This window comes from Pongo abelii, chromosome 15 (assembly GCF_028885655.2).
Source record: "Pongo abelii isolate AG06213 chromosome 15, NHGRI_mPonAbe1-v2.0_pri, whole genome shotgun sequence".
Lineage (NCBI taxonomy): Eukaryota > Metazoa > Chordata > Mammalia > Primates > Hominidae > Pongo > Pongo abelii.
In genome coordinates, this window is record NC_072000.2 from 65,385,804 (window position 1) to 65,400,643 (window position 14,840).

The following is a 14,840-nucleotide window of genomic DNA, read 5'->3' on the forward strand; positions in this document are numbered from 1 at the left end:
CTGAATTATTTCCTATGCATTCAACTATATTGTAGGAAATAAAATGTTCAGTGGTAAGAAAGTAATGGAGTCATTGGTTTCCTAGTTGTCATTCAACAAATGTTTGAGGACCCATCATGTGCTGGTTATGGTACTCGGCACTGGCAATAAAAATGAATGAGAAAAAAATTCTCAGCTCTTGTAGGACTAGCAGCCTGAATATGGAGATAGATAAATGAATAATCAGCTTCTAGGCACATGGCAAATGCTCCGAGAAAGAAATGGAATAAATACTAAGAGAGGACTAGGGTAAGGACAGGGCATGGGAGAGGCAAAGAAGACTTGCAAAGAACTTCACAGAGGATGAAAACACAGAGTCAAGTCTTAAGGAAGAATGAATGAGTAGATTCTGGTGGTCAGGTGGAGGAGCAAGAGCAGCATGAGCAAAGACACAGAGGTTAGGGCCTCTTTAAATCATTCAATATGGCTGGAATTTGGTGGGGTGTTGGAGGAAAAGTGGATGAAGATTTAGAACGAGGCCAACCATGAAGGTGTGTATGTCCTGCTGAGGAGTTTACTTTCTCCTGTAGGCTGTGGGTAGACAGGAGTGATTTTGCATTGAGGGGTAACATGATGAGAGTTGTGTTTTATGTAGCTCATCGTGGCTGTGATGTGGAGAATAAACTGGAGCCCAATTAGGAGGCTTCTCCAACTTTCAGATGAGAAATAGCAAAGCCCTGGGCCAGGGCAGTGATAAAGAGAGAATTGACTGAAAGTGCATTTGGGATATAGAAGCAACAGGATCTGATAACTAGGTTGTTTCTAAGAGGAAACAGAAAGGGAGAAATCAGGGAGGCAATTCAGGGGTCCTTGAGGGGACAGAGGAGTCCTTTTCAGCATCTGATGCTATTCTTGGAAGGATGGGTTTGGAGAAGTGGCCAATGAAGTTTCTATGGCCCACACAGAAGTTATGGTACCTATAGGGAGGGCATTTAGATGTGTTCAAGAGGTTTTTGGGAATGTGAGTTTGGAGAGAAGTTAGGGTTGGAGACACAGATTATGCCACTTATATGTATGATGTTCAGTAATGTTTTTAAAGATACATGAAAGTGAATATATGAGCTAATTGGCTCATCTAAGTAAAACTTAAGACCACAATTCAGTTGTTTGCAAACTACATTGAAATAACAGATAAGTCTTCATCCTTCAAGACCTGTAGGAAAAAATGAAAAGAATAGAAGCTGTTTTACATGCTGTCACTTAGCATGAATAGGAAATGTTTCCTTTCCCATTTTGGATTCTTTAACAAAAATTGGAAATGTCTTTTACTTATTAAAATCATAACAAGAATTAATCAAGCCTTCCTTTGAAAATACTCATGGTCCATTCCAATGATTGTCATTGCCTCATCCAGAAGTTATGCTTTCTTTTCTTTTAGAACATCACTTACTTTTTTAGAGTTCTGTACAAAACTGAGCAAAATATAAAGGAATATATTTCTACCTCACTGGTCTTGATGACTTTCTAACACCTCATGCATTTTGATGGATAAGATTAATGCGACCACGTAGTGTTAAGCACCTTGGAATTTCAGAACAAAGGCCTTTTAGAAGAACAAAGTATCGTTATTAATGACACATCATTTACAGTTTTCATCGGTAATGTAAGGTTTCAGCCACTATAATGGGAACTTAGTTAAGAGCTCAATGTAGAGGGCAAGCCTATTAGCTAAGGTTCTTGACAGTAATACCTTTTGCTCCTAAGGAAAAAGGTAAATCACACTCAAATTGATCAAAAAGACAAGCCAAGGGGTTCAGAAAGAGGTGAGCTACCATTCGCTTACTAAATTTCTCAAAGGCCTTGTCATCAATGAGTCCTGGTGGTGAGCCCTGCCCTTATCATGGGTTTCCTTTGCTGCCAATCCATTGCCTTCTAGGTATCCTGCTCCTCCAGAAAAATGCCTCATGCTTCAGACCTCATCTTTCCCTTTATTCTCCTCTCCTGTCTCCCTACAACCCCCAAAGTTTCTTGAGTTTCATTGCCACAGGATTTTTCTGTCCTGTGTGAACTTGGACAGCAAAGTACATTAAATAAAGGAATGCTGGTTTGCTCCGGTAACCTAATTGACATGAGTACCGCTAATGACGGCAATCTTAATGCAAGGTGGCAAAGCAGTGGGGACACATTTTTTCCTGAATATGCGTTGTCAGTGTATTCAGTGTATTGTCATATTACTAACAATCAAGTAAATAATCGAGGATGCCTGTGTACATAGCATCAACACTATTAGAAAAATTGGCAAATTCCTGACGAACTGCTGCTCTTTTGTAAGAATCTCTTTGGGACCTTAATGTACTTCAGGTTCATGAAGACCTTCTTAACGACTCTTTTACAACTACTCTGTTTTGGTTGGAGGAGACTTAAGAGACATTTTTTGGGGGAAAAAAATTAAAGTTAATTTTTTTAAAAAGAATGCCATCTAAAATCAGCCAGCTCTGTTTTAGGTAGAGAGAAAAAAATCTGGAACACAAAGAAATGTCCAATAAAAATAACAGAAGAGGGAATTTACTTTTTTTTTTTTTTTAAGACAGAGTCTCACTCTGTCACCCAGGCTGAAGTGCAGTGGCATGATCTCAGCTTACTGCAACCTCCGCCTCCCAGGTTCAAGCAATTCTCCTGCCTCACCCTCCTGAGTAGCTGTCACTACAGGCGCCCACCATCACACCTGGCTGATTTTTGTATTTTTATTAGAGGCAGGGTTTCACCGTGTTGGCCAGGCTGGTCTCAAACTCCTGACCTCAAATGATCCATCCACCTCAGCCCCCCAAAGTGCTGGGATTACAGTCATGAGCCACCGCGCCTGGCCGGGAATTTACTTTTTAATTACGTGTATGCCCTTGGACATAAGAAGTCCAATCTTGAGTAACTCTCAAAGTTGCTGGTAGAGCTGCAAGGTCATCAACTAGTTCCCTCTATGCCCTTGGACTTCTTATGTTGAGATCTCCTATGACAGGAAGACGGCAACAGACTTAAAGTAAGGTAGAAAGGGTTTTGATTATATATTATGAAGTGATATTTACTCTAAAGGAAATTCCAGACTATTAGTCTGTCTCTGAATTTTAATAATTACATAGGCCGGGTTTGGTGGCTCACACCTGTAATCCCAGCACTTTGGGAGGCCAAGGTGGGCAGATCATTTGAGGTCAGAAGTTCAAGACCAGCCTGACCAACATGGTGAAACCCCATCTCTACTAAAAGTACAAAAAAATTAGCTGGGCGTGGTGGGGTGCACCTGTAATCTCAGCTACTTGGGAGGCTGAGACAAAAGAATCTCTTGAACCCAGGAAGCGGAGGTTGCAGTGAGCCAAGGTCACATCACGGCACTCTGGCCTGGGCAACACAGTGAGACTCTGTCTCAAAAAAAATAATAATAACAATAATTTTATAGTGAGCAAATTGATTTGATTGTGGAGATACCTGGAAAATCTTTCTTGTCATATTATTGTTTTAATTTTTTTTTAACCATCTGAGGAAATACAGTGATATATTATTGTTTTAGGAGCTCTCACCAACTACTTTACTTTCTCTTTTATGCTTTTATTTTACAAAGTTAGGTCAAAGCTCATTTCCAGTCCAATTGTTGAGGTTCACTCTTTTCTATCTCACTTCCCAAAGATATCTCTAGCTAGGGAACATTTACTGGGCAACAAGGGAATTCAGGCCAACAAGAACCTGGAAGCCTGAGACACCAGACAAAATGCTACAGCACAGGGATCATTGCAGGAAAATGTTTCCCATTTCAGTTTTAAAGTTTCTGCTGCTTTGAAGTCCAAAATATCCAATAAATAATTGCAATTTATAATTGAAGTAAAATGCAGAAGACTACTATGATCACATTCTTTAATAACTTTTAATACTACAAAAATTTTTAAATTGACGTTTATTAAATTCAAACAGTATTTGAGGACTATCTAGTTTATATACATGTTGAGGTTGATAAAGTTCAAATTCTGTTTTAGGAAGTTAACAACAAATTGAGTTCATTTTAACTGAATGTTATTATAAAAGATGGTTTTCTTGCTGCAATGTAAATCTGCTATTAAGAAATTAGCAAAGTGGCTGGTGGTGTTTGTGCCTTTAAGATCATAGTTCAAAAGAATTAAGCAAACTCAATAACAAAGGTAAGACAAACATAACCTTTATTCTCTCTCAAAAACCCAGAGAACAGGGCCTGGAACCATATTCGTTAATTTAATCAGAATCAGAATACTTCAACTTTCATAGTCTTATTTAAAATTTTATAGCAATATACTGATCATTCTAAAAATAACAAAATACATGTTGCTCTCAACTACATAGTAAAAAAATGTAGTAAATTCTCTTACTCAAAATAAAGGAGGGGTGGGCTAGTGAGCTGCTCAAACATTTGTAACAAATAAAAATTTATCTATGTACATATAATGATTATGTTTTCATAGCCTAAAATCACCATACAAAATCTAATAATAAAATTGTGTCGTGTTCAGGAGTTGAGAAGCCAACACATTAAATTAACGAAGTATTTTTGGTATATGTAAATAATGGGATAGAATCTCTTGAATCAGGATTATCCCAGAAGTTCTAAGGCAGATGTCAATGACATGCACATTGTCAATTGTTCAATAATTTTCAAAGACTAGAATAAACTATGTAAACTATTCAATACAATTCAATATTACTTCACTGTTAAAAAATACTTCAAGATCTTGCACTGCCTTGAGTGAGTATAATCAAATTAGTAATTGGAAAATAGCTGTAATAGCAGGCACTGAAGAATTCTGACAAATACCAAATAACTGTTTGCTTTTACCAAATAAACTGGTAAGATGATATCACAAAGGGTTTTAAGTTATTTTGCCATACAAGGTTTTTAAAAATAAAACGATTGCTTCTTAGAATAACTTTAAACATACTGATTGATGTTTATCAATAAAATCAGTGGAATGATTTTAGTTGAGTGTTAATGTCATCTCAAAGGTTCAAATAATCTTAAGAATTGAGTTTACATATAAGACTATATATGCCTTAGCATTGATTCAAATATGATTACTAGAAATCAACAGATTTCATTTGAAAAGATAAAAAAATTTTTTTCCAGGTCCAAGGGAAAAGGTATGAATGAAGCCCTTTCTAATCACACACACACACACACACACACACACACACACACACACACAAAATGACAAAGAAGACTGAGCTAGGAGACATAGATGTGACTTTAGGGAACTTACTTTCCCTCGAAGATCTCTTCCAGTTATCTGATTCTACGTTAAAGCATTTCCTCTGAACTGTACAAACTGGCCTCACATTTTTGAGTTTCTACACAGTACCTGGCAAAGTTTGTCTGTTGGCTTTTATACCAAAATACTAAAATATCAAATGAATAACATAAACCCTGTCCTACAACTCTGTATGCCAACTAGTTTTCCTGAGATAGTGATTTTTTAAAAACTTATTCCACAAGTCATCAAGAGCTTCCTACGTTCAAGGCAGAGTGCCAGACCAAACCTGGAACATCATGGTTGTCACTGCCCCTGGGAACAAATTACTATCTGAAAAAGTGAACTCAGTTGACTGCTTCAGGCCCAACCTGGTTCAGGGTCGTGATTCCCAAACTTGAGGGAATATGGGACTCTCCAGTGGAGTTTGTTAAAACACAGCTTCGAGGATCTCATCCCAGCCTTACTGTGTCTGAATCTCTGTTTGGTGTCTCCTAATCTACCTGCATATTTAACAAGCATGTTCTCCCTCACGCCTCCACGTCTCTGCAGGTAATTTGTGGGCCTCACTCTCCATTCCAGCCCACTCCCCCCACCAAAGAAAAGAAAACCACTGTACTGTAGTGGCAAAAGCTCTGGACTCAAGAGTCAGCAGTCACTTGCAGCTGCCTGATCTTTGTTACTTCACATTGCTAGGTTTCTCAATCTCTTCCTCTAATAGGGGTTTAACAGGAGTCTCCATAGGGATCCCTTCCACTCTCAGACTTGAAGAACCTCACGTGGCAACTCGGTGTCGTGAAGGAGGTGGGAAGAGTTTGCAAGGATGTTTCACTCTGCAGTCAACATCCCTCCCCGCGGCAAGACAGTCTAGCAGCCCCCCAAGAGCAAGGCGGGTAATTCCCTTCTCTGGTCCCCTCATTCACAAAGGGAGGAAAAGCGAGGCGAGGTTGGAACTGGGTGAGGGGCGAGGAGGAGATGCCAAAAGCACCTCGCAAGAGTTTTGGCAAGAAGCAGGAGGGATTCCTGGAAAGCCGGAATCACTCCTCGTCGTCGTCGTCCTGGTCCTGGTAGCGAATGTAGACGACCAGCATGACAAAGCCGGTAAGGATGCAGACGGAGCCGACGACCAGGTAGGCGATGCCCAGGAAGGGGTTCTTGCCACCCATCCACGAGATGCTGCTGAAGATGAGGAGCTTGTGGCCGCCGAACGCGCGCACCGGGTAGTTGTAGGTGATGTTGACGCGGTAGGCGCCCCGCGGCAGCCCGGCCGAGTAGTTGCCCTGGCGGATGCGCGCGTACAGCTTGCGGAACGTGGGCAGAGCCGCCGTGCGCATCCACACCACGAAGTCCTGATTGATGAAGCCGGTGTTGTTGGGGTCGGGGCTCAGCTCGTAGACCGGCCGGTGCCAGTTGGGCGGGGGCGCCGTGCCCTGGAAGGCCAACGCCAGGCTGCCATTGACCAGCGGCGGGTTGCGGAACTTGACGTGGTAGTCGGTCCACCAGGCGATGCCGGAGCGGTCGAGCGGCACCTTGACATAGGGCCCGCCGGGCTGGCGCTGGTGCCAAAGCGAGAAGGAGTCGTTGAAGAGGCTGTTGGCGATGGCGCCGCAGGGCGCGATGGGCAGGCCGGCCGCGCTGCGCTGGTAGGGGGCGCACTCGTTGACAGGGTGGCGCAGCGCGCTGGGGAGTCCGCTCAGCTGCGCGTCGTCGCGGGACACGCCGTAGCGCCGGTTGTTCTGGTAGAAGTTGGTCAGCTCGTAGTAGAGGTACACCGGGCCCTGGAAGAGCTCGGGCAGCGAGAAGTACCAGGCGCACGAGCAGGGGAGCGGCAGCGCCCGGCCCTGGCCGGCCGCGGCGCACACCGAGCAGTTGCCGGTGCCCGGGTCTCCTGTGTAGTCGTACTCCAGCTCCTTGATGCCGTTGGAGGAGTAGTAGAGGCCCAGGCCCAGGCCGATGAAGGCCAGGCCCGCGCAGAAGAAGAGCGGCAGCGCGATGCTGGCCGACAGCAGCGGCTGCCAGGCGGGGAGGCGCTGCTGCGTGAAGGCGGTGTTGTCGGGCTGGTGGGCGCCCCGGGCCGTGGCGCTCCAGGTCATGGCGGCCGCGCGGGGACCGACGCGCGGGCTGACCGAGGGGGGCCCCGCCGCGGGGCGCCTCCCTCTCCGCGCCGCACAAGCCCCGGGACTGCTCGCGGGTCGGGTTTCCCGCCGGCTCGGGTTTCCCGCCGGCTCGGGTGGGTTTTTGCCCGGGCCCCGCCTCTGCCTCCTTCACAGGTGAATTTAGTTCCAGGCCCTACGAGCAGTGCCGACACCCCCCAGTTCCGCCTCCGCCCAGGTGCGCTCCACCCCCGCGGGTCACCTGGAGCCGCACCTCGCCCGCCCCTTCCGAGGTGAGCAGGTGGGTGTTTTTTACCTCACCTGGTAGACTCAGTCTCGCGTTTCCTCTCAGTCCGGGTCATCGGACTCCACCTCCTCTCCTAGGTGAGTGGCAGTCCCGGGCTGCCTCTGAGTGGCTCCTACCTGGCTCAGGTACCACCTTCTCTTCCGCCTTCCAAGTGACTGGAGTTCCTGGGCCAGTCTCCCGAAATCAAAAGGCTCTCCGGCCTCCAGCAGAAATTTTTGCTGAGGGCTTGCACCGTGGTCCTGGAGGCTTGAAGATTTCAGATTCTTAATCCTCTGTTATTTGCGGGGAAAAGGTGACTCTAGACCATTTTGTCTTTTAGGTTAGCTTCAGAAACCCCTTTCGCCCAGCTTTCAGTCTCAAGTTGGGAGTGTCCAGGGAATTACGTTATGATAAATCTGTTTCGAATTCAACGCCTGCATTCAAATTTTAGCTTTTTTTTTTTTTTTTTTTTTTTTTTTTAAGGGAAAATGATTTTCTGGCCAGATCACCCAGTCTGGCTGTATAACTAGGAAATGTGGAAAGTTCTCTAAAAATAAAATGATCCTTAAAAAGAATCAAAGGCTGGAGAGGTTCAGAGCCTTTAAATAACTCTCTAGCTGGTGGAAAAACCAAGAAAGGAAAAAATGTGCTGGACTACATGTGATTTCGTTTTCTTTTCATATTATTTGCCTGACTGGAGAAAGGCCCAGTCCAAGGTCCCAGGAGACCTAGCTGCTATCCACAAAGATATCTGGAGTGTCTGGCCTAAGGAGGTGAACTACAAGGATTTATAGGATTTATTATAAAAAGAACTCAAATTAGCTCCCTACGTTGCCTGGGATTCTGGCTTTTTTTTTTTTTTTTTAATCTAGGTCGATAAAACATACAAGGGGGTATTGGGACATTCTGATTTCTTAGTAAGTCTTCCCTAGGTATTGTGTTCTTGCTTCTCCTCCAGCTTGTAAAATGCAAGTAACACAAGTGTTTTCTCTATTACACTACACCTAGCATAATATATTATATTCAGGAGTCATTCAAAACCCATTGAACTTGGAAAGTTAAAATCCTTATTAAATTTAACAGAGGAATTTTGTTAACATCTTCCAAGTGTTCAGTCCTATACTAATTAGACAAAAAAGGACCTTTGACCTCAAGGCATTTGCAGTTTGATAGGGGACATATTAGGTGTAAGAAACAATCAAAATAGCCAATAATAGCTATTAATCATAGGGTGTAATCAAGTATCAAATTGCACTCTGCAAGTCACACTAAAATTAAAAAGTAACATTGATTTAATAATGGAACATTGATTCCAGTTTGTTAAATGAATGCAAGTTGGAAACCAGGTATTAGAGAAAACTGAGGGAAATTCAAGTGATTTGAATTTCAATTCCTTCACTTCTTATCATATCCCAAGAGAGGAAGTTCCAAAATTCTCAGCAAGTTCCCATAGTGTGGTCCAGTCTCTAGTCACCCTTTTTTTCAATAAAAGAATAAATAGTTCTTTGTATCATTATGGTTGAGTTCCACCCACCCCTGTTTCATTGAATCACTAGTCCACAAAACTAGTCTCTAGGAAGGAATTCACTTTTTACAACTTTAGTAGATTTTTTTTTTTTTTTTTTTTTTTGAGAGAGAGGTGTCTCCCTCAGTTGTCCAGGCTTGTCTCAAACTCTTGAGCCCAAGAGATCCTTCTGCCTCAGCCTCCCAAATTGTTGGGATTATAAGTGTGAGCCATCACACCAAGCCTATCTAGTAAATCTTAAGTCTTTATCTAGTAGATCACCACCACACCCCTAAAAGGGCAAGCCCCATTCTTGAGCTCAGAGACTTTCCTCCTTTTCTCCTATTCCTGGATGGCCTAAAGGTACTAGTTTATTCATTCCACTAATTAAGGTGACAGATTTTCAAAGTCAAAAGAGAATATTTCAAGACAAGGAATGGTCAGCAGAGTTAAACACAGCTGAGGGTTCAAGTGAGATAAATGAAAAGGAATTATGGGGTTTGACTTTTGTGGGAACACTTTGGGTGGTTTGTGTGGCAGGAATCAGGTTACCATCAGGTACAGGGAAGGGGAAGCAGACAGCAAGATAGGAAGACACTTTTTTTTTTTTTTTTTAGAGATGAGCTCTTGCTGGGCATGGTGGCTCATGCCTATAATTCCAGCGCTTCGGGAGGCCAAGGCAGGAGGATCACTTGAGCCCAGCAGTTTGAGACTAGCCTGGGCAATATAATGAGACCTTGTTTCTACAAAAAATAAAAATAAATTATCTGCGTGTGGTGGCATGTGCCTGAGGTCCCAGCTACTCAAGAGGCTGAGGTGGGAGGATAGCTTTAACCAGGGAGTTATGATTGTGCCGCTGTACTCCAGCCTGGACAACAGAACAAGACCCTGTCTCAAAAAATAAAAATAAAATAAAAAAAGAGAGAGAGAATGGGGTTCTAAAGGAGAAAGCCTGTTTTTAGAAATGTGTGGAAAGGGAAGGAGAAAGGCAGGTGATAACTGTGTAGAAAAGCATGTATCCTAAAGGAAAGGCTTCTTTTATAGATGTCAGAGAAGTGTGTATTCTGAGGGAAAAAGATAATAGTGCAGATGAGATTGAAAAGAGGGGTGGCAAGCTTACTGATGGTGCAAGGCAGGAGCAGGCTGGAGATGCTGATCCACCAGCCAGAGCCACTGGTTTCAGAGAACAGGTGCAGAGTTATCTCACCTCTGAAACGAGAGGGCTGGGTGATAAAAATGCCCTCTGCAGAATGCAGCTGGGTATTGGGCTCCCACACCTCAGGCTGGGAGAAAGAAATGACTGAGTGTGACCAGCATATGGTGGTTTTCAGGGCAGATGAATTTGAAAGATAAAAAATTCAAGGTATTGCAGTCCTTGTGGAGGGGTGGCTAAAGTTATGTGCCTTAGTAGTTAATCTGAAAGGCGAAGAAAATGAAACCAACCCTGTGGATCAAAAGAAAAAGAAGATACTGGTAGATTGGCAGTCCTAATAATGTTAATTGGCAGGTGCCGTGAAAGCTGGGAGGAAAAAATGCTGGTATGAGATGGGGTGTTAAAGATCTTGGAGGTGAAGCTGTACCAAGGTCCATGTATACACTATATTTCACCTACCAGCTCGTAAGTTCCGAGAGGTGGAAGACTGATAGAGATATACATTGTCGTGTTCCTCAGAGTTCACTATGTAAGGAAGGTTCAGATCTCATTTCTCTCATTTTATTACACGTGTTGTGATGTATTAAAGGATGCTTGGATCATGTAAACTCTTTAGTACCAGTAAAATAAGAAACAAGTTCACTCTAAACAATTCTTTTTTGTATCAGTGTTATTAAGAACTCAAAGAAAAAGAAAAAAGGCATTTCTAGTCCAAATACTGCTAAAATCACTTCATTTTTTCATTTTATCTCCCAGACTTTATCCATGTAAATATTTAATTTTTAATAGATTGTAATTAAGATATACACACAATTATTCTAGTTATCAGATTACCTCATTTTGGAATGAGATGAAGATTGAAATAAATATTTTCTATGTTCCTTAATGGTGCCATAATTCATAGGTCTATCATATTTAACTATTGTTGGACATGTAGGTTATATCCAGTTTTTCAGTATTCCAAAGAATATGATAGTGACCATCTTTTTTGCATATAACCCTTTTTAAAAAAAACTTTGTGTCTCCCTTTCCCCCTAATGTTTTCTTTCAGATTTTTTTCCTTAGGATAAAATTCTAAAAGTAGGAAAGGGACTTAAAGGTGAAGCTCTTTAAAAATACATACTGCTAGAGTCATATTTACACTGCCACACCAATGTATCAAAAATATATTTTTGATACTTTCACCAAAAATTTGCCAACAAAACCAAGAGCTAACCACAGAATATATTTAGTCTATGCCAAAAAACTCTCAGATACTAGAAGAATAGTATTGGATAGGGGAAAGAATGCTGGCCCGACCTTAAGGAAGTTCAGATTCTACCCTGAAAGTTCCTTAGGATATAACTGTGTGACCTTGGTCAAATTGCTTAACTTCTCTGTTCTCATGATTGCTTATCTGTACGAACGTGTTTACCAAAATGATTGTTAGTGTGTCTTTTTTAAGCAAAGATTTCTGTTCCTAGTCTTCCTTACAATGACTCATTGAATAATAGCTAACATTTACTGAGTACCTTCTATGAGCCAGTACTTACAGTCACTGTGTAAGCACATTATATACATTGTCCCATCTAATTTGTACACAAATGGGGGGCATTCAGTCCAATTATACTCAAAGAACTGATGCAAAACTGAGATTCAAGCCAGTGCAATGGAGGCTGCCTGAGTTCTCATAGTTGTAATGGGGAGATGAGGGATTCAAAGGTCAGCTTAATTCCAGCGTCCTGTATCTTCAACCATGCTACCCTGTAAGGCCTTGGCATAATTCCTCCTCAAAAAACTCCAAAAACGTTAACCTTGAACCAGTGTTTATTGTTGCAGATCTCTTAACACCCCAAAGATGAGCAAATTCTGTTCCATATACACAGTCCCAGGAACAGCTGAGTTGCTTGTATTTTTGTTTTTACAAAAGCTTTTGTTTTAAAGCCAGCTTTTGTTTAGCATGCTCATTTCTCTTGCTAAAATAAAAATAACTTCACTTGTCTGGCTGTTCTCAGTTTTTGCATTTAGTTCATTTAATTCATGACTATTTATCTTACTGTAACAGAACCTGGGTTTTTAATTGGCATTCCCTTATATAGGTTTATACTGCTCAAGATTGTTGCCTATTACTCTGCCCATGGGGCAGCTTTTATTTAAAAAGAATCAAATTAAATTGCTTCATAAAATTACAGCATGTGCTCAGAAAAGTTTCAAAAAAATTCTTTGTGCCTGGACTTCATTTTTTATTAAGAACTGCATTCAGCAGACTTCCTGTTTCAAAAGTTATGGAGTGGTACCCCCTAGTGGAAGATGCAGAGAAACTTTAGTTAACTAGCACTGTAAGCACCAGAGGCACAAAAGACAGAAGCAAATTCTCTCCACTCCCTGCCACGGTGTGTTGGTTCTTTGTCACTAACTTACTGCAAAACAGTGGTCAAAGAGAGGGTGAACTCACACCTGTAATCCCAGCATTTTGGGAGGTCGAAGCAGGCGGATCACCTGAGGTCGGGAGTTCAAAATCAGTCTGACCAACATGGAGAAACTCCGTCTCTACTAAAAATACAAAATTAGCCGGGTATGGTGGCGCATGCCTGTAATCCCAGCTACACGGAGGCTGAGGCAGGAGAATCGCTTGAACCTGGGAGGTGGAGGTTGCAGTGAGCCGAGATCACGTCATTGCACTCCAACCTGGGCGACAAGAGCGAAACTCCATCTCAAAAAAAAAGAGGGTGAACTGTGAGCACAGTTGGGTGGGTTGAGTTGCAGGGGGGCAGTATAAAATGAAAAATGGGACTGAGATGGATAACAGAAGGTCTTAAACAGCAGAGGCATTAGGTATGGGATGGCCAGATTAAAAGACAGTTGGCAGGATGCAATGGGTCACACCTGTAATCCCAGCACTTTGGGAGGCCAAGGCAGGTGGATCACCTGAGGTCAGAAGTTAGAGACCAGCCTGGCCAATATGGGGAAACTGTGTCACTACTAAAAATACAAAAATTATCCAGATGTGGTGGCATGCACCTATGATCCCAGCTACTTGGAAGTTGAGGCGGGAGAATCGCTTGAACCCGGGAAGCAGAGGTTGCAGTGAGCTGAGATCACACCACTGCACTTCAGCCTGAGCAACAGTGCGAGACTCTGTCTAAAAAAAAAAAAAAAAAAAAAAAAAGGAAGATAAACCAGCAAGGATAGGGTTGGACTTTAATTGTGTGGGTAGAGTTTGGCTGTAGGGGTTGTGCTTGGTGAGTGGACAGGAGAGCAACACCAGAATAGACAGAGGACAAGTTAGGTGACAGAATTGAGACAGAGGGGAAGGAAGAGCTCTGTACTGGAAAGAAGAGAGGGGGTTGACTCAAAAGTGAATTAGGGCCACGCCCGGTAGCTCACCCCTGTAATCCTAGCACTTTGAGAGGCCAAGGCAGGCAGATCACTTGAGGCCAGGAGTTTGAGACCAGCCTGGCCAACATAGCGAGACTCCATCTCTATTAAAAATACAAAATTACCCAGGCATGGTAGTGCACGCCTGTAATCCCAGCCTCTTGGGAAGCCGAGGCATGAGAATTGCTTTAACCTGGGAGGTGGAGGTTTCAGTGAGCTGAGATCGTGCCGCTGCACTCCAGCCTGGGTGACAGAGTGAGATTCTGTCTCAAGGAAAAAAAAAAGAAACTGAATTAGACTGCCCAGTGTGGCCAGTGAAAGGGGCTTTATACCCAAGGTGGGGACTGGAAGAGGGACGGGGGCACCATGACAGTGTCTGTGGAGCCAGCCAATCTTTTGAGGCTAGAAGTCACCTCCTCTGCCATCGTGTCCCCAGTGTAGTGAAACTCACTGGTTTGGGGAAATCTTCACCTCAGCGACCTCAGACTGGCTTTACCCTCTGCATAGTGACTATATCTATTTGAAACTTTAGGAATTTCTTATGTATCAGGTAAATAATTAAACATTTCAAAAATTTCAGAAAGTTATCAGATTTTAAAATTGAATAAATATCTATTGCTACATCAGAGCAAAGCCATATATTCTAACAGCCATAAACTAGGGAGGGAGGGTTGACATCCTCTAGGAAAACTCAGGTGCCCAGCAAAGACATGCTTAGATGTCTTTCCTTGTGTGATATCATCAATAAGCCAAATACACATAGTCTGTTTTTTTCATTTCTTCCCCCAGAACCACCAGAAAAAAAAATAAATAAAAATTAAATTTTATTTTTTTGTAGAAAGAGAGTCTAGCTCTGTTGCCCAGGCTGGTCTTGAACTCCTGAGCTCAAGCGATCCTCCTGCCTCAGCCTCCCAAAGTGCTGAGATTACAGGCATGAGCTGTGGTGCCCGGCCTCAATAAACATACTTTCAATTCCCTTACCTAGGTCACTGATTCAAATGCAAAAATACCTTGGCCCAGCACCCTAGGAACCTATGTCATGTGCGCTGATCAATACTGACTTGTTAATATTCAATCTGGAGATCGTATACCCATGGAGTGTTGTAGGGGCCCCTGACTTTTTCTCTGAATAGTAACTCTGAATTCGTAATGGCTGTGTTTAAATTTTTAGTTTTCTTTCTGTAGGAAAAGTTCTGTGAGGATGGCTGCA

At 42.7% G+C, this 14,840-nt stretch overlaps 1 protein-coding gene across 1 annotated transcript; it reads right to left on the bottom strand.

The window, feature by feature from the left end:
• Positions 1-4,161: 4,161 nt before the first annotated feature.
• Positions 4,162-7,330, bottom strand: TMEM30B (transmembrane protein 30B). Its single transcript, XM_002824814.6, has one exon. It carries the CDS (start codon positions 7,328-7,330, stop codon positions 6,275-6,277), a length of 1,056 nt encoding a protein of 351 aa, XP_002824860.1. The 3' UTR covers positions 4,162-6,274.
• Between the last annotated feature and the right edge of the window lie 7,510 nt (positions 7,331-14,840).

Coding starts and splice junctions, on each gene's coding strand:
- TMEM30B (XM_002824814.6), bottom strand. CDS start 7,330: ATGACCTGGAGCGCCACGGCCCGGGGCGCCCACCAGCCCGACAACACC.